At 36.7% G+C, this 27,866-nt stretch overlaps 1 protein-coding gene and 1 long non-coding RNA gene across 6 annotated transcripts in view; both read left to right on the top strand.

The window, feature by feature from the left end:
• Nucleotides 1-27,866, top strand: part of LOC308650070 — a 637,596-nt gene that overhangs the window by 446,183 nt on the left and 163,547 nt on the right. The window lies entirely within an intron of this gene.
• The window catches only part of ILRUN (inflammation and lipid regulator with UBA-like and NBR1-like domains), a 93,229-nt gene that overhangs the window by 28,311 nt on the left and 37,052 nt on the right, over nt 1-27,866 (top strand). For 4 of the 5 annotated variants that reach the window (XM_081294313.1, XM_081294312.1, XM_081294316.1 and 1 more), the window contains exons 2-3: nt 16,273-16,427; nt 23,559-23,756. In XM_081294313.1, the coding sequence (XP_081150439.1) occupies nt 16,273-16,427; nt 23,559-23,756 (353 nt within the window). The remainder of the gene's footprint in view (nt 1-16,272; nt 16,428-23,558; nt 23,757-27,866) is intronic. The other variant, XM_081294314.1, reaches the window with a different exon arrangement.

The raw sequence follows: 27,866 nt of genomic DNA, 5'->3' as shown, positions 1-27,866 counted from the left end.
AACAGTATTTTTAAAGGAAGATATATAAAGAGAATGTTTTTAATCTGAGGATTAGTTAAATTAATGTGTTAAGGTTTGGAACTATGCCTAGCATACAGTAATTGTTAGTTTCCACTTACTTCATCTTCTGTTCTTCATTTTAGTTTTTTATAATTTGGCTAAAACAGTGTTCAGTAGTTATCTTGTTACAACTATTAGATGCTCATCATCACTTGAGCCACCAGGGTATTTGAATTACTTTTCCTTTCCTGCACATTCTTATGCTACCCTGAGTGAAATACTTGTTGATATTTGATTTGCTCAATTGAATAGATTTTTTTAAAAAAACTCAGTTATCCTTAAATTCCTTCCAGCTTTGTAATTTCTTCTCAATAAGTTTAAGACATTTTAGACATTTGATCAGCTGTTTCTTTCTGAAGTCTTTTCTAGTGCAGTTGACCTGCTCTGCTCTCTATTGGTTGAGCTTAAGTCTGCTGTATACCTCTCACTCTGGGAATTTCATTCAACTCTGTGGACCCCATTTTTTGTTTTTTTAAACTTCCTGACAGTGCAGAGGAGGTAAAATTTGAGTCTTTTGCATTCTGATTTTTCTTTTTTCTTTTCTCTCTCTCTTTTTTTTTTTTTTAATCTTAACCTGATACTTGGTTGCTCTCCCAGGGTTTGACTGGGTAGCAATTTTAAGGCTGAAAATATTTTTCTCGAGACTTTTCAAGGTGGTATGGTCCTTTGTCATTTGTATTTCAGCGATAATGCTGCAGTGTGGTAACTTCTGATACTCTGTTATCTTTGAATAAATCCTGTTTTCTTCCCTCTCTGGAAACTTTTGGTAACTTTGTGTCTCTAGTGTTCTGAAATTTGACAGTGATGCACTCAGTATGTATTTTCATATACTGTTGTGCTCAACTTTGGTGAGCTCCTTCAATGTGGACACTTCATTCTCTTGGAAATTTCTTTGATTTCCTAACCTTAGTTTTCTTTTTCCTCCTCCTCCTCCTCCTTCCTCTTCTTGACTCTGGGGATTGAACTTGTGTGCACTTCACCACTGCAAAATTCCCCCGCCACTTTTTTTTTCTTTTTCTTTCTTTCTTTCTTTCTTTTTTTTTTTTTATACTGGGGTGCTTGACTACTGAGACACATCTCCAGCCATTTTTATTTTTTGAAACAGGGTCTTGTTGGGTTGCTTAGCACCGTACTGAGTTGCTGAGTCTGGCTTTGCCTTTTGTGTGTGTGTGTGTGTGTGTGTGTGTGTGTGTGGTGCTGGGAATCGAACCCAGGGCCTCAAGCATACCAGACAGGAAAAGCACTCCATCACTGAGCCATATCTCTAGCCCACTGATACTGGCTTTGAACTTTTGATCCTCCTGTTTCAGCCTCCCGAAACGCCGGGATTACAGGCTCACTCCACTGTGTCTGATTTTTTTCTCTTTTCTTGGAGCTCCTTTTTTGTGTGTGTGTGTGTGATCTTTATTTTTATTTATTTTTATGTGGTGCTGGGGACCGAACCCAGGGCCTCATGCATTCAAGGCATGCACTCTACCACTGAGCTACAACCGCAGCCCTGGAGCTCTTATTTTTATTATTATTATTATTTATTTATTTATTTTTAAAAATTTATTTCTTACATACATGACAATAGTGGAATGCATTACAATCATAATTATCCATTCACAGTGCAATTTTAAGTAACTCCGTATATAAAGTATGTTCATGCCAAATTATGCCATTATGCATGAGCTCTCTCTCTTTTTTTTGCATTATAATTCTTAATACACCATTATAACACAATTTATCATATCTCTGTATTGGAGCTCTTATTTTTTTTAATATTTATTTTTTAGTTGTAGTCTGACCCAATACCTTTCTTTTTATTTATTTATATGTGGTGCTGAGGATTGAACCCAGGGCCTTGCACTTGCTAAGCCTGCGCTCTACGCTTGAGCCACAACCCCAGCACTGGAGCTCTTATTTTTAAGAGAAAAATATTCTCTAAATTTCTGTGATTCTGTAAAGATTTTTCTCTTTTTACCTTTTGACAGAATTTTTGCTGTTTTCTGTTAGATCTCTTCAATGCTGTTTTCTTTTATTTATTTTTTAGTTTTTGGCGGACACAACATCTTTGTTTGTATGTGGTGCTGAGGATCAAACCCGGGCTGCACGCATGCCAGGCGAGCGAGCTACTGCTTGAGCCACATCCCCAGCCCCTTCAATGCTGTTTTCTTCAAGTTGCTTTTTTTATTGTTTGCTGTAGTCTTTTTTTTTTATATTAAATGATGAATATAGGATGGTTTTTAGCTAGGTACTACTAGAGTAGGATATAGAAAGGATTGAGAGGGCACACACCTATAATCCCAATAACTCCGGAGGCTGAGGCAGGAAAGTTCAAGGCTAGCCTCAGCAACTAAAAGATGACCCTAAGCAACTTGTCTCAAAATTAAAAAAAAAAAAAAAAAAAAAAAAAAAAAAAAGAATTGGGAGCAGTGGCATAACTAAGATCTCCAGGGCTGGGGTTGAAAGGCTTCTTAAACTGTGGGTTTAACAGCTCCACCCATTTCCTTCAGGGTGGGGCAGCCACTGGGCTGTGCAGTGATCAGATTATATTAGGGGATCCTAGGCCTAGCTGTTCAGTTCAGGCAAATACATGTCCTCTTCTGTTTTTGTCCTTATCTTCACTGTTTCAGGGCACCTGGTACTATTAATTCCTGGGCCTTTTAAGGAGGTCTTCATTTTAAGTGTGTTCCTGTCTAATTTTCCCACTGATGCCTGAAGAGGATTGAACTTTCTTAAGTCACCTGTCATTTACCATTTGTCAAAATACTTTCTAGTGCCCCAAATGTTGCCCCACTTGTTTATTTTGTCCTTGTAAATTTATGCCTCGCTCTCCACTCCTGGATCTTAGGGGCATTTAAGCAAAGAGCTGAGGCTAATGAATTCAACCTGCATGTTTTAATTGTAAGTTGAAAGGAAGGACTGGATTTGCATTTAAAAGTTTTTATTCTGCCTTCTCATTTTTATTATTTATGTGATTGAATATGACAAAATTTTGGTATGCCATTTGAACAATTGATCAAGTTGTGAATGTTGGTAAGAGATAATTTTCCTTCACCCAAATGGACTGAAAGAATAAAGAACAAATCATAAATGATTATCATTTGCTGATGGGATTATAATTTATTTTTTATTTTCTATGTCCTTTCACTTTAATTCTTCAGTTTTCTACAGTGAGGCCTGGTGTGGTGAACTAGGCCTGTGGTCCTAGCTTCTTGGGAGGCCAAGGCAAGAGGATCATAGTTTTGAGGTCAATCTCTGCAACTTAGACCATGTCTCAAAATAAAATTTAAAACAGGGCCTGGGCTATAGCTCAGAAGTACAGTGTCCCTGAGTTCAGTCTTCTGTAATTTCCCCTCAAATATCTACTGTGAACATGGATTATTTGAGTAATTAGGAAAGAATAATATCTAAATAGAGAAAAATTGCTAGTTAACTTCTTGGATAAAAATTGGCCCTGGGAATCAATGTGTTGCTCTGTTAATTAGTTCTGAATCTGTCAGTTATGCTTTTGTCCTTTATCTTCTTTAGTTATTCTGCAATAATAAAGAATAACTTTATTATTGATAATAATGAATTACTAATTTTGAGTGTATGGCTTTTTTTTTTTTTTTTGGTACTGGAGTGATGCCAGGGGTGCTTAACCACTGAGCCATGTCCCCAGCCCTATTTTCTGTTTCATTTAGACAGGGTCTCACTGAGTTGCTTAGTGCCTCACTGAAGCTGGCTTTGAACTCATGATCCTCTTGCCTCCTACTCCCTAGCCACTGGGATCACAGTCATGCGCTACCTTGCCTGACAGTGTGTGTGTTTTGCAGAGTTCTTTCTGATATTTCTCCCAACTTTTCATTTAGGAGATGTTAAAGCCTATAGAAAAGTTGAAAGATGGCACAGTGAATATTTATATACTCTTCATATAGATTCATCAATTATCATTATTGTCATTGTGCCACATGTATTCTATTTGAAGTATCTTTAATTAACATGTAACTTACATACTCTAAATTAGCTCCTTTTAAAAGTATCATTCAGTGATTTTTAGTAAGTTTTTAGAGGTATGCAAACATTATCTCAGTCCAGTTTGAGAACTCTAGTAAATTTTTATTACTCCAGTAAAATTTCTTCTGCTTGTCATAGTTAATCCATTCCTGTTCTCACTCTCAGGCAAACACTACTCTACCACTTATTTATTTATTTATTTACTTACTTACTAGTTCTAATCAGTTATACATGACAATGGAAAGCTCTTAGATTCATTGTACACAAATGGAGCAGAATTTTTCACTTCTCTGGTTGTGCATGAAGTAGAGTCACACCATCTTTTGTGAATGTATCTAGGGTAATGATGTCTGTCTCATTCCACCATTTTTTCTACCCCTTTGCTCCCTCTCCCCCTTTTTTCTACCTTTAAAGATTATTTCCGTTTACTTTTTGTATAAACAGAATTATATAAAGTCTTGTGTCTGGCTTCTTTCACTTAGTATAATGTGTATGAAGTTCATTTGTGTCTTGGCATTTATCAGTATTTTGTTTATTTTTATTGGTGAGACATATTTCAGTGGTGGACATTGAGATTGTTTCTACTTATTGACATTTTTTTTTTTTTTTTTTTTTTTTTTGGTGATTCTGGGGATTGAGCCCAGGCCCTCACTCATGCTATAACATGTACTGTTCCACTGAAATACACTCTTAGTCTCCTTACTGACTTTTTTTAATGTTTTAAAATTTCTTTTGTGTAGATACCCAGAAATAGAATTGCTAGTTTGTATGATAAAGTTGTTTTCAAGTTTTTGAGAATGTGCTAGACTGTTTCCTAAAGTAATTACCATTCTATATTCCTGTCAACATTGGATGAAAGACTTCTCTGTATGGATTTTAAACATTTTTTCCTGTGCCATTTGGGATAAATTGCAGGCATCATGGCAGCCCTAAGTCCTTCAGCAGCAAAGACAACAATGGCATCATACTACATAACTATAATATCATTGTCATCACCAAGGAATTTAATTTGGAAATAATTGTATCTAATAATCAGCACATGCCAGATTTTCCCATTTGTCCCCAAATCACCCTTTTATAATCTTGTTTCAAAACCCAAAATCTGGGCTGGGGTTGTGGCTCAATGGGAGAGGGCTTGCCTAGCATGTGTGAGGCACTGGGTTTGATTCTCAGCACCGCATATAAATAAACAAAATAAAGGTCCATCAACAACTAAAAAAATATATTAAAAAAAAAAAAAAACCCAAGATCTTCTCAAGGATCGAATATTATATTTGGTTGTCCTGGCTCTTCAGGACAGTTCCCTCACATTTTTCACTTGGGTGTTTTATGAAATTAACTTTTTTTTTCTTTTTAAATCCAATGGTGGTCTAGAGTGTCTGTTATGGTTGGTTACTTTTATTGCTTCTTTGTGAGAAGATCGAAATGAACATATGTTAGAAATAATATACAAGTGCTATGTAGGCATATGATATTATTTTGTCCTGTTTTGACTATGCTAAGGTTGAGTATTTAAGACAGTGCCTACTTGACTGTCTTCTTTGTAATTAATAATCAGTGGGAATGACACTCAAGACTGTGGGAATATCCTCTTTCCCACAATCTTACCCTCAGTTGTTTTAGTATTCATTGATGATCCTTTGTTATATATGTTGTTTTTTATTAATTGTTGATGGGCCTTTATTTTATTATGCAGTGCTAAGGATTGAACCCATGCTAGGTAAGTGCTCTACCACTGAGTCACAACCCCAGCCCGCCTGCCTGCCTGCCTGCCTTCCTTCCTTCCTTCCTTCCTTCCTTCCTTCCTTCCTTCTGTCCGTCCGTCCGTCAATGGACCTTTATTTTATGTAGTGCTGAAAATTGAACCCAGTGCCTCACAAATGCTAGGCAAGCACTCTGCCACTGCAGCCCTCCTTTCTTAAATTCATAATTGCATAGATGGTTGCAAAAAGATTATTTCCTAGTTCTGTTTTTCCTTCATTTATTTAATTGTCATTCTGCAAAGACACTATTAAATTTTAAATGGAATTTACAAATTAGAGTCATGAAAGAACTTCATAGTAAATGAACAAAATCTTAATTATTTTTTAGGTACAGATTGAGTATTCCTAATCCAGAAATCTGAACACTCTGAAATTTGAAGTGTTAAAGTTGGGCTGTTTGGGATTTTGGATTTTCAAATTAGAAAACTCAAGTGCATACCAGTAGTCTCAGCTACTCAGGAAGCTGAGACAGGAGGATGACAAGTTCAAAGTCAGTTTAGGAAACATAGTGAGACTGTCTCCCAAAAAACCCCAAACAAAACTATCTCAATCAGTAGAGTCTATGTAAACATTTCAACATTCAAAAATCGGAAACATTTCTGATCCCAGGCATTTTACCTAAGTATATTTGTATATTTGCTTACCTTCAGCAACACAGGATTAAAAAAAAAAAAAAAAGCAGGGAGAGGGGATATTGAAGAGAGATTTCCTTGACCTTTTTGAACCTTGAAGTAAATAAAACTGCTTCACTGTGCTTACATTATTTGGGGATGTATATGGCTTTTCTCTTTTTGAAAGACTTGGAGACTGGGCTGGGGATGTGACTCAAGCGGTAGCGCGCTCGCCTGGCCTGCGTGCGGCCCAGGTTGGATCCTCAGCACCACATACAAACAAAGATGTTGTGTCCTCCGATAACTAAAAAAAAAAATATTAAAAAAATTCTCTCTCTCTCTAAAAACAAACAAACAAACAAACAAAACACAAGAAAGACTTGGAGACTAAGAAAAATTAACAAGGGCCTGGGTTGTGGCTTAGTGGCCGAGCATTTGTCTAGCATGCGTGAGGCACTGGGTTTGGTCCCTGGTATCACATATAAATAAATAGATAGATAGATAGATAGAGAAAATAAACATATTGTGTCGATCTACAACTAAAAAAAAAATTTAAAAAAAAAAAGAGAAAACAAAGGGGCTGGAGTTGTGGCTCAGTGGTGGAATACTTGCCTAGCACGTGCCAGGCCCTGGGTTCGATCCTCAGCACCACATTAAAAAAAAAAAAAAAAAAAAAAAAAATATATATATATATATATATATAAAAGTATTGTATCCAAGTACAACTAAAAAATAAATATTAAAAAAATCCACAAAAAATATTTTCCCCCTCAATTGTGTTTTTTAATAAAGCAAATTTGCTAGTTTATATAGTGGGATGAACCCTCTCAAAGCTGGCTGCTTTTCATTGTATGTGAGGTTGTTTGCAAGTATAGCAGGAATTTTACAGGAAATGCTCTTTAAATGTTGTGTCCCTTATTTGTGTTCAGCAATTAGATACTATTAAAAAAGACAGTAATCTCTGACATATTTATATTGTCATTTTATTAGTTTGTAAAAGAAAGGGGGGGCTGTTCTGATTTTATGATTTAATCTCTCTCTATCATTATTTTTCCAAATTCTATCTACTATAATTGAGTCCCCTAGTAAGTATGAAGCTTTAAGAAAGTATCTTTTCTCACACATACCATGGAGCAGATGATTACTAATCCAACTCCAGGTATTGATTAGTAGTGTGGGTGTGGTTCAGAGTTTAAACACCATGTGGCATTATTTGGCAGTATTGGTAAGACTGCATTGCTTTGTTAACAATACATAGAATTTGGCTGAGGATTATCTTTTTGTTCTTGGAATAAATCCATGACCTAGGGCTATTAGATTTTCTCCTAGATGTATGTACCAGTATGCCCTCTGGGAGGTGAAGTATGAGGTTTACTTTTGTGTTATCTCCAAAGATGGTAGGCCAGTATTGCTCATCAGGGAGATGAAACTGAAGAGATTTTGGAGCTGGTTCCCATTATCACACTATCAGGAAATTTCAAAGGCAAGAAATATTAGATATGAAGCATTTTGATCAAAGGTATATGTAAAAAGTATTTGGTATTTCTTAATAAAGCACATAAATTCTGCCTTTCTTAATACAAAAAGAAAGCTAGTTTAAGTCAACATTTCTCTTGGCAACATTTTCCTTTTAAAAAAAAACAGGTTTTAGTTGTTGTTGTTGTTGTTGTTTGCTTGTTTTTTTAAAAGAAAACTTTCTAAGCAGACTGTAGGATTTGAATTGTAAGTTCCCTGTTAGGTAAACAAACTTTTGAAAACCATGCTTAATTATAGATTTACCTGATCATTTTGTAGCTGCTATTTTAAATATGTCGGAAAGAAAGTTTCATGAACAACAACAAACCACAAATGTTTTGTTCACGAAGATAGCTTTATCTGAATCATACTTTCTGTTTGACATCTTGGGACATTTAGGGTATCATACATTTTCATGTCTCCTGGGCCAGTGCTTCTGCATTTTTAAAATGTACAATTAGTATGAAACAAAGTGATTGTTTACCTCCTAGGAAGTATCAGTGATAGTTAAATTCAGAGGGCAACAAAAAAGGAGTTATTTCTAAATACAGATCGCATGGAAAAATGAATTCTTGGAAGAATAGTTATGATAAAAGGAAACGCAGCAAAAAACAGCACCATTTTAATTGTTCTATTTTTATTTTTAGCATCATTTTAATTGTAATCTTTACTTTCATGTTCTTAGGTTTTTTTTTCTTTTATTGATGAACATTTCAATAATACAGCAAAATAGAATAATTTGTAGCCATTCTATTAGTTTTTTGCACTGTGATAAATTACCAACAACTCTGGCTTAAAAACACAAATATTATCTTAGCATTTCTAGAAGTCCAGAGTCTGAAATGGGACTCATTGAGCTAGAATCAAGATAGGGCCCAGGGTCCCTTTCTTTTGGGAGAAACTGCTTTTTAACTTTGCCTGCTCCAGGTGCCATATGAATTCCTTGGCTCTCCATCTTTAAAACTGAATCTCTCTCCTATTGTTATCTCTTTGGTTCTCTCTTCAAATTACCTCTTCCACTCTTAAATAAGTTATTACATTGGGTTCACTTGGAAAATCCAGAATAATATTTTAAAGTCAGATGATTGACGACCTTAATTTCCTTTTGATGTGTAATTTAACATCGTTCTGTTAGGACGATGAAAATGTTGTAAAACATTTCATCACTTACAACATGGTGATGGTTGTGTAGTTCTGTAGCTTTACTAAAAATTTTTGAATTGCACAATTGAAATTGGTGAATTTTATGCCACATAAATTATACCTTAACAAATTGTTGTTATTCTTCTTTTGTGATTGAATCCAGGGCTTCATGAATGCTAAGCATACATTTTACCATTGAGCTATACCCAAGCCCAATAAAATTCTTTTTTTTTTTTAAGAGAGAGGGAGAGAGAGAGGAGAGAGAGAGAGAGAGAGAGGGAGAATTTTTAATATTTATTTTTTAGTTTTCGGCGGACACAACATCTTTGTTTGTATGTGGTGCTGAGGATCGAACCCGGGCCGCACGCATGCCAGGCAAGTGCGCTACTGCTGAGCCACATCCCCAGCCCCCAATAAAATTCTTAAAAAAAAAACTTTTAGATTGCTCTTTGACTTTTAGACTCTTCTTTCTTTTATTTTGTTTTAATATTGTACTGCTGGTTGAACCCAGGGGTTCTTTACTACATTGCTGCATCCCAAGCCCTTTATATTTTTTATTTTGAGACAGGATCTTGCTAAGTTGCCCAGACTTGTCTTGAACTGCTGGTGCCTCCTGCCTTAATCTCTGTGTAGCTGGGATTACAGGTGTGTGGCATCATGCCCAGTATCTGAGACCCCCCCCCTTTTTTTTTTTTGGTAAGAATTGGAATCTGATCAAGGACTAGATATTGTACTTGATTTTTATATCTTTTTAAATGTGGGACAGTGCCATCACCTTTCCTTTTGGTGGCAGAGGGTTTATTTATTTTTTACTTTCTACTTGGAAAAAGGTAGTTACAAAGACCATTTATAAAATGGTAATAAAAAAGTAATACAATTAATGGATCAGTAAAGAGCCAAGAAAAGAATAAACAATTTTAAACTTGCTAGGGCTCTAAGAAGGGAGTAAATGTTGGCCTGAAGTTTTGTCAATGTATTTTTCTACGAGTTCTTTTTCTCCCTAGCTGTCTTCATATAATAATATCCATGAGTTAACTCTTCGTAGATTTGAAAACATTGTGATTAGAATGCCTCCCATTCTCTCCCTATTGTCATCTTTCTGGTTTTTTTTAAGTTATAAATGGATACAATATTTTGTTATTTTTTTGTGGTGCTGAAGATGGAACCCAGTGCCTCACATGTACTAGGCAAGCGCTCTGCCACTGAGCCCCAACCAGCTTTCTGTTTTAATGAAATTCTGTTTTTTCAAGGCCTTAAAATTTACGGTAATTAGAAGCATATATAGTTTGGTCCTTCATTTTGGTCTTCGATGTTGGGTTGCTATCTAATTGATGTTGGAAAACCCTAGTGAGAACATCTGTTTTGGTAAGGTATTCCCCAGGCATATTATCTTTTTTGGTTATTCAGAGGTAGGCCTCCTTGGTTCCTGGTGGCTTATGGCCTTAGTGGCAATATCTTTGACACTCAACAGATGAAAGAAACTTGTAGTTTGGTAGTACTATGGCCTGAACCCCTAGATGATATTGATCATACCATCCATTATTCTGATTTCCATTTTAATTTTGTGTTCAAATAAGATGGAGAATTTTCTTATAAATTATTTGGGTCCTTTTAATTTTCTCATTTGTTTGGAGAATGAAAAGGAGGTATTTCCTTAAGATTCTGAGCTAATACGCAGAACTTGGTCCTCAAACATTTCCTTTTTAATTGTGACCAACCTTCCTTCCTTCACAAAATTAATAGTCCAGTACACTGTAACCACCAGGGACAAACAAGGGTCTCTCTTACTGCCTCTCACATAAAGGCCATCGGCCCAAGGCAGATTTTCCTCCTTAAGGTGAAATATGGGCTTGGTACACAACACATTTTAACTGCATTGATATTGACCTGATATGGGGTAGAACAATTTTGGTGACAATACATTTGGTCTCTGATAAAATGCAGTTTTGGGGGTTGGTGTTGTGGCTCAGTGGTAGAGTGCTTGCCTAGCATGCACAAGGCACGTGGTTTGATCCTCAGCACCACATAAATGTAAGATGAAGATATTGTGTCCACCTAAAAGTTAAGAATAAATATTTTTTTAAAATGCAGTTTTGTTCAACCTTCATTTTATGCAAGAGGCCACTGAGATATTAAAAGGTAAAGTAATTCACCCTAGGCTAGGCAATTATAATTGAGAACCACATCCATTCAAAGGCCATTCAACTTTTGACTCATCCAGACATCTTTGATAAAACTTGGCAAGTTTGCCACCACTGAGCTATAACTACCCAGCCACTGAATTGTGATTTTCCTGTTTTCTGACCCTGTACTTTGGGGTGATGTTCCTGTCTGTATATTCAAGAGATAGGTGGTTTCTCTTTATAGGGACAGTGATCTACTGCCTTATGAATGTATGTACCATAGTACAAAAATAAATGTTCTGTGTGAATATATGCAAAGGTTAGCTATTTATATTGAAGAATTCACTATAACTAGGGGATTACAACTAGTTCATTTTTAGTAATTAATATGTATAAAGAAAATCAGATGTTCATAGTTTTACAATAAGAGAAGTCTGGATAAATAAAAAGTTTTGAATAGCCTTTGAATGGATGTGGTTCTCAATTCTAATTGCCTAGCCTAGGGTGAATTCCTTTACCTTTTAGTATCTCAGTGGCCTCTTGCATAAAATGAAGGTTGAACAAAATTGTATTTTATCAGAGACCAAATGTCTTGTCACCAAATTCTTCTACCCCATATCAGGTCAACTTGATCAATGCAGTTAAAACGGTGTTGTGTGCCAAGCCCATATTTCACTTTAAAGAGGAAAAGCTGCCTTGGTCTCATGGCCTTTATGTGAGAGGCAGTAAGAGAGACCCTTGTTTGTCCCTGGTTGGCTACTGTGTGCTGGACTATTAATTTTGTGAAGGCAAACCGTGCCTTTCTCCTATCCCTAGCCTGAGGCCAGATACTTACCACATGGATAAATGCTCATTTGTTAAATATTTGTTAAGTGAATGAATGTCAGTAAAGAATATTTTCATACATTGCCTCAGCAGCCATCCCTGTGATGTGGTGGTATCAACATGATTTTGCCAATGAGTAAACTCTACCTCGAGGCTTAGCCACCTGCTCAGAGTCATGCAACTGACTTCAAAGACTGATACCTTAATTTTTGTCTAGTTGTGGTAATATAATATCTATATGGCGTAGAAGTTACTGGTTATCCATTTTAAGTGTATGGTTCTTATGACATTAATGATATTCATATTGTTGTAACCATTACCACCATTTTTCTTAGCCTGTATTGTTTTTTCACTGTTAATTGCTTTCCTTGGTTGTTCAGGGTGTTTTTAACTATCTGAAATTAGATTAAAACTCCTGTTGAGCAAAAACACTGAAGGAACCTGGGAGATAACTTTCCGACGGTCCTGAATATTGGGTCAGTGTTTTTCTTTTCCTTTCATCTCAGCCAGTTTTATTTCAATGTAGAATTTCTTGTTGGCTAATAATAGCTGAGCATGTTGTTTTGAAAGGGAGTACATGTTATGGCTGCTTTGCTGACTCTGGATTGAAGCTGTTTGGTCTGTGGGACAGTAGTACTATTGTTTGGTTCAGTGGGACAGTAGTACTAATGATCCAAACTCAGCAACCCCGTGTACCTGTCTTTGGAGCTGTGTATCTGCCTGATGGATTGTAGCCCCACAGGGCCACCGTCCACTTTCTGCCTTGTACTTGGGAGATGAATTTGCTTTGTCATTCTGCACTCTAATTTACTGCCAGAAGTCCAGTTCACTACTTTCAGTTTCAGTTTGGACTTGTAAAAAATGTTTCTAAATCTTTGTCCTGATGAATTACTTGTATAATACTGGTACAAATAAGCAGCTTTGTTGTCTTTTGCTGTAAGAAGAATTGGAATGTGTGAAAGGAGATCAAGGCGGGGAATGGATCTGCCTAAATAGCATAGCTTGACTTTTCCACTTGATAGTTCTTACTTCAGTGGTCTTGAAGTCCTGTCCTGATGGTAGAGTCAAGGGTCGAAATAAAAAAAATGCTGGAGATGAGAATTTGGTAACTGTCCCCGGTGTACAAATAGTTTCTTCTCTCCGAGTGTTTTTTTTTTTTTTTTTTTTTTACAGCCAGGTGAACAGAAACCAATTCAGTAGGCTACTTGCTAGAGACCTGAGACCAAAAAATATATATTTTTATCTTTTTTTTCCCCAGCAGTAGGATTGCCAGATCATATGGTAGTTTTTTTTTCTTTTTAGTTATACATGACAGTAGAATGTATTTTGACGTAGTATACATACATGGAGTATAACTTCCCATTTTTGTGATTGTATGTGATATGGAGTTACAGTGGTCAAGTATTCATAGATGGACAAAGGAAAAGTTATGTCTGATTCATTCACTGTCACATTCCTATCATCTTCCCCCCCACTACCCCTGTCCAATTCGGTGAACCTCTATCTGCCTCCCACACCTATTTCGGATCAGCATCTGCATATGAGAGAGAACATTAGACTGGTGGTCTTTTTGGGATTGGTGTATTTCATTCATGATAGTCTTCAGTTCCATCAGTTTACCAGCAAATGCCATGATCTCATTCTTCTTTAAGGCAGAGTAATATTCCATAGTGTATATCTACCACATTTTCTTTCTTTATTCGTCTGTTGAAGGCACCTAGATTGGTCCCATAGCTTAGCTATTGTGAATTGAGATGCTATAAACATTCATGTGGCCGCCTCACTATAGTATGCTGATTTTAAGTGCTTTGGGTATGTGGGATAGCTGGGTCAAATGGTGGTTCTATTCCAAGTTTTCTAAGAAATCTCCATACTGCTTTCTGGAGTGGTTGCACCAATTTGCAGTCCCACCAGCAGTGTATGAGTGTACCTTTTCCCCCACATTCTCACCAACATTTACTGTTACTTCATATATATATATAAAAGTAACAGCTTTTACAATATGTTTTCAAAAGAACAGATTGCAAACTAGGCCTGTTTTTCTTTCATGTTATCCCTGATCCTTAAGGGTAAGTCTGAGTCCAGATGTACTTTTCTGTTTGTAGGTACTCTGTGATTCCTTAAGTTTGATCAGTCACATTATACTTTAGTTTGGATTAGTATCAGCTAGATAGGAAACTGCTAGGAAGATCAAAGTCCAAACCTTTGTATTGAAGAGTTGGGCAAACAGGTACAGTGTGGACTCTAGCCCAGCTCTGTTTCATGTAATTTTATCAAGCACACATGATGGACAGACAGTTGGTATTATAATTCCAGTTTTTATTGACTAATATGACAGGCCACCATTGCATGAAGCTTGACCTGAAGTAGCCACTCTAAATATAGCCTTCCTTTTTGGCAGTTGTAAACACCTGGAGAAGCAGGCAGGCCCTCAGCAGAAAAGTATTTGCTGTTAATAGCATGTCTGTTGGACAGTTGCATACTGTCAGAGCTTTTTTCATGCTGTTTATGCATAATTAAAAGCAGCCACAGATCCACTGGCTTCTGGTTGGGTTATATTTAGAAACAAGCAGTTTGGTTTGTTGTCTACTATGGGAACTGGGGATGATGTCACTGATTGAAGTAAGACCAGAGACAAGCAGTTAAATTAATTAACAAAAAATTGTTTTTGATCTCTGTAATGAACATAGCTTACTTAAACAGCCTTTATGGCCTTTAGTTTCTGACACTGATGAACCAAGCTGTCAGTGATGTGATTCGGTTCAGTTGGGAAGACTCTGGTTTATGTGTTTGTAGTTCTTTTCACAAAAGGGAGTTTGCAAATAATTTCAGAACAATGCCAGCATTTATAAAATGATTCTTCCAAAAGTAAAACTACAAATAGCTTTTTTATGTCTAAAAAGATACTCAGTTTCCCATATAAAAGTGAACAGCTGCTGGGCACAGTGGTGCATGCATGTAATCCCATCAACTGTAGAGGCTGAGGCAGGAGGATTACAAATTCAAGGCCAGCCTCAACAATTTAGTGAGCCTCTAGGCAACTTAGTGTGACCTTGTCTCAAAATAAAAAAGGGATGGAGATGTGGCTCATTGGTTGAGTGCTCCTGGGTTCAATCCATGGTATCCCCCTCCCCTCAAAAAGTGTAAGGCTCTCTGTGTGTGTGGGGTGTGTGTGTGCACGTTTGTGTGCATTCACGTGCTTGCTAGGGATCGAATCCTGAGCCTTGTTCATGCGGAGCATGTCTATGATCACTTAACTATGCCTCCAGTCCTCAGAAAAACATGGTAAGATCTTACTGATTTTATATATATATATATTTTTTTTTACCTGTCAGATTGGCAGAAATAAAAAATGTTGAAAAAACACTGTCAATGAGAAGAGGCGAAATTGGCACTCATAATTCTTGTGGGAGTGTTATTATACAACTTTTATTAGAAGAAAGTTTGAATATATCTATGAAAACTGCAGCTTTATGCCCTTTGATCAAGCACTGTCACTTAGAAGAATTTATACTACAAATAACTGTGCATGTACACAAACTGATGTGTGCCTAAACTTACTTATGAAAAAGTTGAAGATTGGGAACACTCAGAAGTCAGTTGGTTAAATAAATAATAACATCTATATAATGAATTCAGCTATAAAAAATGAGAATCTGCAGTAAGTAGTGATATAGAAATATCTTCAAGATATTGTACTAAATGAATAAAACTAGAGTAGTGGGTAATATGACATCAGTTATGTAAACAGAGGAAAATATGAATATATAGCTCATTATCTTGTATGTGCCGGGAGGAACTGAAGTTCTGGAATGATATTTAAGAAAGTAATATGAATGTTTATCCATGTGTATGTTTTTAGGAAGGAAAAAATAAGATGGTTATTTTTTAAAAATCTAAGTAATTAGAATGTCTAAAAACGTGGAGTTTCTATGAATTCTGTAATCAGTTTCAGTGGAGCTCTCAACTGATTTCCTTACTCATTCTTGCATCCTTATGTATAACAGATTTCATCATTTTGTCACTGTGGTATGGTTTGCTACTTCCTATGTGGGTACCTTGGGAAGAAAGTGATAGAAAAGTTTGTTGATTTAGTTTTGTGATTTTCTGTTGTTCCTCAGCCAGAATGAGTGACCTTGAAGACTTTCATACCAGAAGCTTCAGATTCTATGACAAATCCTAAGACATGGGCCAAAATAATGTCTTTTGGCCAGGACTGAAGGCTTTGCTTTTTCTCTTTATTTGTAGGAACTTACAGGCAGCAATTGGAGCCTATTATGACTTTGAGAGCCCAAACATCAGTGTGCCCTCCATGTCCTTTGTTAAAGATGTCACCATAGGAGAAGGGGAGTCAATACCTCCTGATACTCAGTTTATAAAAACATGGAGGATCCAGAATTCTGGTAAGTGTATAAAAGGCATTTCTTCCTTGTCCAGTTTGGTTCTCTGTTTTCTGAAAAAGGTTACTCGGGTATGTTTTTATCTTGTAGATCTGATTGTGTGATTCTGAACTTTTTCTTATACGTGCATGGTATGTAGACTTTTCTTGTACAGCATGATGACCAAATATTAGTGAAACATCCCTGCTTTCCCTGCTCAAGAGGAGGAATAATAATTTAGGTCTCATGCTTCCAAGCCTCTAAGTCTTGATGGAATCTAAACAATCCAGTATTCATTTGGTATTTGGAGCTAGGCTTGTTTGTGGTGGAGTATTGTCTCCACCTGTACATTTTTCTCCATCATTTTATTTCTGCTCTAATAAATCTTCCAGTCATTTCCAGCAGGCTCACGGAGGTACCTTGAATAGAAAAAGGTTGTTGGAAAGACCTGTGAGCATCTGCTCTTTTGAAAGCTCATTTCTTTGCAATCACAAGAATGATTTGTTTTTGAAATTTCATTGAAAGATCCTTGAAATACACTTTGAAAAATGTTGTTGGTAGGTTTTGTTCAGAAGGGAGGGAAATTATTTGAAAATAAGTGATTGGGGTTTTTTTTCCAAGTTTTTTTAGTTATACATGGACACAACATCTTTATTTTGTTTATTTATTTATTTTTTATGTGGTGCAGAGGATCGAACCCAGGGTCTCACATGTGCGAGGCGAGCACTCTACCGCTGAGCCACAACCCCAGCCCCAAGGGCATTGTTTTGATGTTCTGCTACCTCTTTTAAGACAAATTGGAAATAAGTTGACCATAATTCTTTGAAAATAATGTCTGAATACATGTCTGGTAACTTAATTTACCTTTTACTTGTCAAGTTCTTTATTTCCTCAGGTTTAGTTTCTCTTGTCCCATCTAATAATAATTTATTCTGACTGGTTGAAGTTGCTTTAACTTCCTTGTTAATGAAGACTTTCCAGAGGAACTCTGAGTGATGGAAAACTAGGCAAAAAGTATGTAGCTAAAAATGTGTAGGTGTTGGGGGGTATTGTTCAGAATAATTAAGCAAGGTAATTTGATATGAGATAGTTAAAAAAAAAATCTGGGGACTACAGCAGACCTATAATAACCAGCCTCTTTTGTATTTTATTTAGATTCAGGGTCTTATTGAGTTGCTTAGGGCTTTGACCTTTATTGACTCAGTTTACTTTTTGTGTTTTTGTGATGGGGAAAGATTGCCTAAACTAGCCTTTTATATTAGAATAATGTACTGAATTTAATCTTTTTTTTCTCCAGCATGTTTAGAAATAATTCTCCTTGGAGGAAAGTTCAGTGTGTCACTAACCAAATGCACATAATCTGGACAGATTCAGTGTTGTAGGTGACTTAGGGCAGCTATGGTTTTGTAAAATTTATTAACCCCTTTCCCTTTTGGTTATGACATTGGTGCATTGTTAGTTTGGGAGGTGCATGGTAATACAGGAAAATAACCACATTTTTCTTTCTTCCTTTTTTGTTTTTTTGAAGTTCTTACTTGGTCAAAGATATTTTACTTTGCCTAATTTCTTTCGCACTGTTCCTAATTTGGCTTGGTTTTAAAAATATGAAACCAGTCTTCAGTTTCTATTCATCATATTTTTTTCTCTGAATTACAAATACCAGCTGTTACTGATCAAAAGTGCTTTGGAAACGTACATGTGAAATTATTTTATGAGTGAATTTTTCTGTAAAACTATGACTTATTCAAAAGTTTTTTTTTTTTTTAATAACTCGGGATCTTGTTTACTTATAGTGAGTTCTTTAGTATTTTTAAATATTGAAAGTTGTTAGAGTACTGTTGAAATGTTTTAAATACTGTCTTGGTCACAGAATAACATTTATATATCACTTACAAACCACACTAACCAGAGAGTTCCTTGGATTAAAGGGAGGGGTTGGGGAAGTTGAGATATAATGGGTGTAATGGCAAATCAGAACCACCTTAATTCAGAAAAATCTCTGATGGTGGGCCTGGCTGCTTTTTCCTTCTTTGCTTGGTAGTGGCAGTTTAAAAAGCCTCTGGGTCTGTAGCCCTTCTTCCTGTGTGTGAGAAGGCCTTCTTGTGTCTGAAGTTTTGTTGAAACATTGGGCTGCAGTTACTACTGGAGATTTTATCTTTCAAGGTGCTTTGCACAAATAGGTTTTCCATTTTTCTGGACATTGTTCAGCCAGTTGTAGTCTTATATCTATAAACTGGATGTTTTCCATTTGGTTAAGGATCGGTCCCTTTGAATAGCAAATGTGTTATTAAAGAGAATGTATACTGGTTCTTTGATCTCATCCCAATCTCTTATTTATTACTTAAGAGACACGTGCTTACTGAAAGAATTACATAAAAATAATTTTTAAGGCATCTCCTTGCTACCTTTTTTTTTTGGTGGGGGGAGGGTGTGGGTAATGGGGATTGAACCCAGGGGCACTTAATCACTGAGCCGCATCTCCAGCCTCTTTTGTATTTTATTTAGATTCAGGGTCTTACTGAGTTGTTTAGGGCTTTGATAAGTTGTTGAGGTTGGCTTTGAACTTGAGATCCTCCTGCCTCGCCTTCCCAAGTTGCTGGGATTATAGGCATGCACTACCCCGCCCAGTGTCTGCTGCTGTTTTTTAGGCATGCTAGGCATTTACATATACAACAGATGGGATTGATAGGACCTGCATGTAGCTCTTCAACAGCTTCCACAAAGAAGGTAAATGTCACATACTATTTAAATGCTTAACATTGAATAATATACACACATAATTCCAGGATCTAAACTTTTGTCATTGTAGAAATACTGAAAGCTTGGGAAGTCTGAGCAGGAAAACTTAAAATTGGAGGTTAAAGTTAAAATTCAAAACTGTCCCTCTAAAAATGTGTGTAGACAGAATCTTTAACAACAGTACTTCTTGGTTATTAATATTATAACATTATGCTCTGCTGGGTGTGGTGGCACATGCCCAGTAATCCCAGTGACTCTGAAGGCTGAGGCAAGGGGATCCTATGTTTAAGGCCAGCCTCAGCAAGTTAGCCAAACTCTGTCTCAGAAAATAAAAGATAAGGTCTGGAGTTGTAGCTCAGTGGTAGAGTGTCCAGGGGTTCAATTCCCAGTATCCAAAAAAAATCCAAACCACAACAAAAACCCAAAACAGAACTCCATGCTGTGTCTCCTAGCTGTAGTAAAAGTTAAGCTGAGCATGTTACAATAACTCTGGATCAGGTGGGCCTACTGATCTAGAGTCTTATTTTCTGAACTCTCCATAGAAGTATATATAGAAGTATAATATAAATATAAAACAAGGTTTGGGGACAGAACTTGAGAAGGAGCAACTATTTCCTCCACTTTTCATTTATTGAAATAGTTAATTTTCTGTCTTTATTTTATGATTATGAGAAAGTATAATAATAGGGAAGTAATATTATAGAGAAGATACTTTAACATTTTAGAATGTTCCAGTTTCTTTATTAGGCATAGGGGAGAACTGGTGACAAGGCCTGGTGATAAAGGTCTTTGTTTTCTTGGAACTTCATTTGAAATGTAGTCTCCACACATAGAGGTTAAAAAAGAGATGTTCATTGAGGTTTGTTTCCCTATTTGGATGTTCCTGTCTCCAAATTATTTCTGTAATCACCGATAGTAACTCTCAGGCTTTCTAGAACTGTTGAATAGCTTTCATCTGATTTTTTTGTGATACTTTCTACCATTCTACCATGATAGGGTTTTTTTTTTTTTGTTTTATTTTTACTTATTTTTATTTATGTATTTCTTTATTTTGCAGTTCTGGGGATCAAATTTGGGGCTTGTGCCTGCTATGCAAATCTTCCTCTGAGCTATATCCACAGCCCTTTTTAAAAAAATTTGAGACAGGTTCTTGATGAGTTGTTTAGGCTGGCCTTGAACTTGTGATCCTCCTGCTTTGGCCTCCTGAGTTGCTGAAATTAAATGCATGTGCCAACACATCTAGCTGTATTATTTTTGTTTAAATAAAGTGATGTTTCATAACTAGAACATCACAATCTTAATCATACACTATATTCTGATACTTGGAAATCATAAAACACAGATATGTCTTTATATTTCTTCTAGAAAGACCTATTTTCCATTAAACCTGTTTGTAACAAAGAATTTGAAGTCCTGTTGCATAATAAACTTTTGAAATTCAGATTCCAGGTATGGTGAGGTAGGTGGCCCAAACAGCTCACCAGTACTTCCTTTCATTCTATATTGAGCATTTAGTATCTTGAGCTTTTCAAAATTATCTGACCTAATAGTTATGACTTTAAGAACCTCTAAATACATCATTGAAAACTCTCAGAAGGCAGATTATTGTTTTTCCCCCCTTTTTTCTTTCTCTTTTTTTTAAAAAAAATATTTATTTTTTAGTTGTAGTTGGATACAATATCTTTATTTTATTTTTATGTGGTGCTGAGGATCAAACCCAGGGCCTTGCACATACTAGGTGAGTGCTCTACAATCCCAGCACCCCAGTTTTCTTTTCTTTTCTTTTTTTTAGAATTTTTAATATTTATTTTTTAGTTTTCGGCGGACACAACATCTTTTGTTGGTATGTGGTGCTGAGGATCCAACCCGGGCCGCACGCATGCCAGGCGAGCGCGCTACCGCTTGAGCCACATCCCCAGCCCCCACCCCAGTTTTCTTAAGATGATTTGTTCTTCCACTTCATAGCAGATTAACACTTTGGCATCGATGGTGGGTATTTCTTCCATTTTTTCTTCAAGAAGCTCTCTTGGTACCATGACATTGAGCAGTTACAGTTATCTGTGGTACCCAGGGGAGTGAGCCTTGGCCAGACCATTAAATATTGCCCATTTGGTATTTTACTAACTCAGATTCTCTGGAATATAAAAGTGCTCCTATTAGGTATCATTAAGAGACTCGGCAGTCTCAGATACTTGTGGTTGTCTGCCCAGGATAGGTGAGTCTCTTCTCACACTCAGTCTTGGTTTATTTTATTTTTTTTGGAAGTTAAAAAAAAAAGATATTTTGGGATTTCATATAATCAGACATTGTCTTGTTACGCATATGTATGTGTGTGAGAGAGAGGGAGAGAGAGAAAGGCAAGGGTGAGGTATTTAAAAATATATATATATATTTTAAGTTTTAGGTGGACACAGTATCTTTATTTTACATTTATGTAGTGCTGAGGATCAAACCCAGTGCCTCGTGCATGCTAGGTGAGCGCTCTACCACGGAGCCACAACTCCAGCCCCTGTGGGGTTGTTTTTTAAGGAATAATTTTAAATTGAGACCTGTAGCAGTTTACTTGGGGTGAGGGGCAGTGCTGGGGATTGAACTCAGGGACACATAATCACTGAACCACATCCCCAACCCTATTTTGTATTTTATTTGGATACAGTGTCTTACTGAGTTGTTTTACACCTTGCTTTTGCTGAGGCTGGCTTTGAACTTGTGATCCTCCTGCCTCAGCCTCCCAAGCTGCTGGGATTATACAGGCGTGCGCTACTGCGCCAGCAGTAGTTTACTTTTTTATGTTGAATTTTGGTCTTTAAGGAGACTTGACATTTTTAAGGTACTTTTATGTCCATTACTGTTAGTCTTGACCTAAGAGAAATATGCTTTTGCTAGGCCACAGTCCTCAGAAATGAAAAGCAGAATTTGCATGTTTTGCAAGTATATCTCCCATAATACTTCTGCCATCATAGATTGCTCTCTATAGTGTTAAATTAAGGAGCACTTTGCTATCAGTTTTGTTTGTTTTTAAAGAGGTAGAGTTTTGCCATTTCCCAGGCTGGTCCCAAACTCCTGGACTCAATCAATCCTCTCCTTCAGTCTCCGAAGTAACTGGGACTATAGGCATGTGCTACTGAACTTGGCTGGTGGCAGATGTTTTAAAAGAGTATATGCCAAGACACGTTAGACACTGTTTCATGTACTACCCCATAAAAATGAGGAGCTGCAAAGGGTACTGTTTATAATGGAATTGAAATCTCAGCAGTAGATCGCTGTTTGCTCTTTTTTGTCTGTTTCCTTTCTAGTAGTTGGCAGTCGGATATGTTTAAAACCAATGTGGCACTTTGAAAGCAAGGAACTGAGGCATCCAAGGGTATTACTTGGAGATAAATCACAAGTATCTTCTGTCATGAGAGTCCTGCCATGTCCAACTTTCCAGAGATTTTTATAATGAATTTTTATATTGCAGAAAAAAGATATATAGAGGGCTATGTCTATATTTAAAAGGGAATATATTAGGTTTTTCACATTGGAGAGATTTCAGAGGTAAGATTGTATCTTGTCATTGTGTGGCTACCTGTACCACCTGACTTGTCAGAGGTAGTCAACTCATAGATTTCTCATTTGAATTACATGTTTTCAGTTTAGGTGTAAATAAGCACGTAAAGTACATACCAGGTAAGATCTTTGGCCCTTCCAAAGGAAGGAAAACGTTCTTCCTAAAGCCAGTTCTTCATTTACTATTCCCATCCTTTCCATCAGCACCTCTGGCTGGTTCATGGGACCACAGTTCATTCATGATCATGTAATGGAGATCACCTCATTGTTTGCGTTTGGCCCACTGCCATTTGAACTTGAGATCTAAACTTTTATTTGATGATTGTCTTGTATTTGAGGAGTCTCTTGAACCTGGGTATTTTATAGTTAAGGATCCCAGAAGAAAGATCATATATCTGGCAAAAAACAACTTTACAGTGAGACTAGTATAGACATTATTATTCATGTGTTTCATTCTCTCATCTCTGGAAAAGCTGGGAATAATCAGACATTTTTACTTTGAATATCAGCCTAAGTCCATATAAAAGTGAACATGTATTATCTTTTAGTAGAGAAAGCAGTTTCCTAAAGGTATAGGCCTATGCTTCATCTTCTTGACACTTCATGGACATCACCTGAAACATCTTCTTAAAGAACTGCTTTGTCTTTGCCATAAGTCATTCTCTTAGGGATAGACTCTTGGTCAGAGGTTGTCGATTCTGATAATTCCTTCTGATCAATTAGACATTGACTAACTCAGTTTGTAGGTAGGTTTTTGTATGTATGTGAGATGGAGAAAGGGGCTTCTTTATAGTTTCATAATAAACTACAACAAGCATAGGACTACTGATGACCTAACATTTTTTTTTTCCTTGTGCTTGAACTCAGGGGCAGAGGCCTGGCCTCCAGGGGTTTGTCTTAAGTATGTCGGGGGAGACCAGTTTGGACATGTGAACATGGTGATGGTGAGATCATTAGAGCCACAAGAAATTGCAGATGTCAGCGTCCAGATGTGCAGTCCCAGCAGAGCAGGAATGTATCAGGGACAGTGGCGGATGTGCACTGCTACAGGACTCTATTATGGAGGTGAGTATGTTCTTGTACAGCTCAGGGTGAAGGTAATATCTTGTAATATCCCCACTGTTACTCACATAGTCTGTGGAATTGCATAACAGGGCATGGCCTCTTTTACACATGCAGATAAATGACTTATGTTTAATGAGTTGCTGGTTGGAATCTAATGCTCTCCCTTTTATCCTAAGAATTTAATTAAAATTTAGCAAAGTGTATGTAGTATTATATTTAGCATTCAAATAATGATTTATGGTGCCATTAATTTTATTATATAATATGGTAGATACTAAAAGAAAACTGAAGGCAGACCTTATTCTGAGTCTCTAGGAATAAGTCATATAAAACAGATAATGCACAAAATGTATGTCCTTCTTCCTGTCTGATGGTATGTCATGCTATTAACACTTGTCCTTCCTTCCCAGACTTTTTGAAGTAATCTGTACTGTTTCTCCTCCCATATTTTCTATTCACTCTTCAACTCATTCTGTTGTTTACCTGCTTCCCATTCTAATGAATGCTTATTTGTCAGCAACTACCCAGTTGACATATCTAGTAGCCTCTTTGCAATCTTCACGCTAGTGGATCTTCTAATTTTCATTTGGTACTATACTACAAATGGTTTTTGCAGTGTGTACCTTCTTAGGTTCATATTATACTTCTCCTGTTTCTCCTCTCTGAATATCTTTCTTGTCCCTTATCTAGTCTCACCTTTGCCCTCGGATTACTATATTCCAAACTGGGTTCCATTCAGGCTCAGTGATCTCTTCCACCTATGTGACTTCAACTCTCACTAGTATATTATAGATAGTGATGCTCAAATTCCTATCTATGGCTATAGCTTCTTGGGAGAGCTCCAAACCTGTGTTTTAACTACTTATGGGCAGAATTTATGGCACAGATTTCTGAATTTCTGAATATCTCCTAGACAAAACTTGCATCCTTCTCATTAGCATCCTGTTAAGATAATCAGGTCAGAAAATTTGGATCAATCATCTGTTCTCTCCATTTTTATTAATCACAAACCAATTTCTGTTGGTTCCACTGTATCCTGTGCCCTGAAGATCCACAGAGAAATAGTAAATGGTTAAATCTTACCTGGACTCATGGCCTATAGGCCAGTGGGACCTCTGAGTTATTTCAGAGGCTCTGGAACTAATGTTCTCATATGTTTTTGTAGCCAGTGGAAACTTTTAATATTTTTAGTTCCAAAAAATTTTAATAGTAGAGTCTTTCATGGTGTTTATGTGACATCATTCTTTGCCTAAAGCCTTTGTGCCTACTGTAATGAAGCCAAATTCCTTGGCATGTGATTAAAGCACCTCACAGTCTGGCCTCATTTTTATTTGTATTTAGTCAAATAAAATTCATAACTCCGTCATTGTTTGTCCCTGAAGATGCCACATGTTGTCACTTTTCCATGCCCTTGCTCATGTTCTTCCCATTGCTTGAAATATCCTTCTTTTTCCCTTTCCGGCAAACTCCTGATCATCCTCAAGGCCCTGATGGAGTTACCTACCCCCCCCCCTTTTAATATTTATTTTTTAGTTGTAGTTGCACACAATACCTTTATTTTATTTATTTTTATGTGGTGCTGAGGATTGAACTCAGGGTCTCACATGTGCAAGGCAAGTGCTCTACTGCTGAGCCACAACTCCAGCCCTTACTCTCCCCTTTTTATTAATGTGCACCTGCTTGTTTTTATACTTAAAGCACTGTTATTTCAGGGGCTTGTTAACTTGTTAAAATTGTGAAGTATTGGGCTGGGGATGTGGCTCAAGCGGTAGCACGCTCACCTGGCATGCGTGTGGCCCGGGTTCGATCCTCAGCACCACATACAAACAAAGATGTTGTGTCCACCAAGAACTGAAAAATAAATATTAAAAAATTCTTTCTCTCTCTCTCTCTCTCTCTTTTAAAAAAAAATTGTGAAGTATTGATTGAACACCAAATGAAAATGTAATCACATATCAAAATGCAGAGAGATTGTTTGTTCCTTCCTTTCAGGACTCCCTTTACAGGTGGCCTCTACTAAGAACCTTACCTGTGGTTGGAGGTAATGTCTCCCACTGCTGAGCTCCATTGCATTATCTTTTCATATCATACGCCTTTGTTTCTCTTTGGTACTTTACCCTTTTCTACTGATTAATAACGATATGTGTCTCATTTTCCTTTAAACTTTTAAGGTGATGCCTGATTTATCTTTGTAGCTTCAAAAGCCTGAGCCCAGTACAGAGCAAAGTATGGTTACCAGTAAATTTTTAAGGGAATGTCAACATTTTTGAGGGAGGGAGGAAGACTGTGTTCATGATTTAAATTTAAAAAAATCCCTTGGATGAAAAAAATTACTGCTTTGTGTTTTCCAGTGTTTGAGAACTCTAGTATTTTTATGTGTGTTTTAGTGTTAAATTAGAAGTACCACTATATGGGACATTAAATTTTATTCTTGAAGCAACCCTCTTATGTTCTAGATGTCAATGGACTATAAATATACTAGCTTTGGGAGTGATAAAGCATTTAAAGCCCTTTTCGGTCTTACCGTATTTAAATTACTTTTTGGTACTTCGTGGAAGCTGATACCTTCAAAGGATCTTAATAATTTATCTGATTTTGTGGTTTTCAAGCATTTTTTTAGGCATTTTTCTGGATTAAAGCATATGTGAATGCCTCCTCCCCAAAAGGGAAAGGATAAAAATGAAACTTGTTTTGTGGAATTGGGTACCTCCTTGTCTTATGTTTCCTTGACCTCTGAGATGACCTACAGAGCACTATGAAGTATAAATTGTAAACCTTCATCTGCTTTAGTAAAGAGTTTTAATTCCATTTTATAGACTACTGTTTCTCTGAATCCAAATCACTATTGATTGTAAAACGCATCCCAGTATCCGAGATAAGCAACTAACAGTGAATATATGACTAGAGGCATAGCTCAGTACTAGGGCACTTGTCCAGCATGTGCAAGGCCCTGATTTTATCCTCAGCACCGCCCCAACCCCCCATGTGTGTATAAACATATACACACATACACACACACACACACACCATAGTACAATTGTGAACACATGAAAAAAAAAAAAAAAAACTACCATGATAACTATGACTGGTTCTTCCCAGTATTTTTTGCTCACCCTCAGCTTACTCGCTCCTTGAATGGAATGGAATGGTTTTGCTTGGACACAAACTTGGACACTAGGTGACCTCTGTGCCTCATCTTTCAACAAAGGTTTTTTTTTTTTTTTTTTTGATGGGGTGGTCTTTAGATGGTTTTCACTAGAAAGAATCCATTCTCTCTATTCTTATAACTTTTTTGTTGGGGGAGTACTGGGGATTGAACTCAGAGATGCTTAACCACTGAGCCACATCCCTAACAGTTTTTAAATTTTGAGTTTTTTTTCTTTTTTTCTTTCTTTTTTTCTTTTTTTCTTTCTTTCTTTCTTTTCTTTTTTTTCTTTTTTTTTCTTTTTTTTCTTTTGTGGTGCTGGGGATTGAATCCAGGGCCTTGTGTATGTGAAGCAAACACTCTACCAACTGAGCTATATCCCCAGTCCCCCCTTTTAAAATTTTTTTTCAATATTTATTTTTTAGTTGTAGATGGACACAACATCTTTATTTTATTTTATGTGGTGCTGAGGATTGAACCCAGGGCCTCACACGTGCTAGGCGAGCGCTCCACTGCTGAGCCACAACCCCAGCCCTCCTTCCCCTTTTAAATTTTGAGGCAGGGTCTCACTACTTGCTTAGGCCTTGCTAAGTTGCTGAGGCTGGCTTTGAACTTGGTGATCCTCCTGTCTAAATTTCCTGAGTTGCTGGGATTACAGGTGTGTGCCACCATGCGTGGGTATTTTTATAACTCTTAATGTTGCTTCAGTTCATCTTTTCATCAAAAGGAATTTTTGCTGTTTTCAATAATTTACCAAGTGTCCCCTTTCCTCTTTATTTTTAATAGGTTGTGCAGTTTCAGAGTTTTTTGATAGTTGTGCTGTTAGCATGTAGTGTGGATAGTTCTTCGTCATGTGAGCATATTACAAAAAAGATTCCTAGCCCTTTCCCATTAAATAACTGTTATCTGATGACCTAAACTGTTCTCTACCACACAAATTTCTAACTCTTTTGATTGGGGATCAG

This window comes from Spermophilus citellus (assembly GCF_964194105.1).
Source record: "Spermophilus citellus genome assembly, chromosome: 5".
Classification (NCBI taxonomy): Eukaryota; Metazoa; Chordata; class Mammalia; order Rodentia; family Sciuridae; genus Spermophilus; species Spermophilus citellus.
The sequence above is the reverse complement of the archived record's forward strand: the minus strand, read 5'-3'. Positions and strand labels throughout refer to the sequence as shown.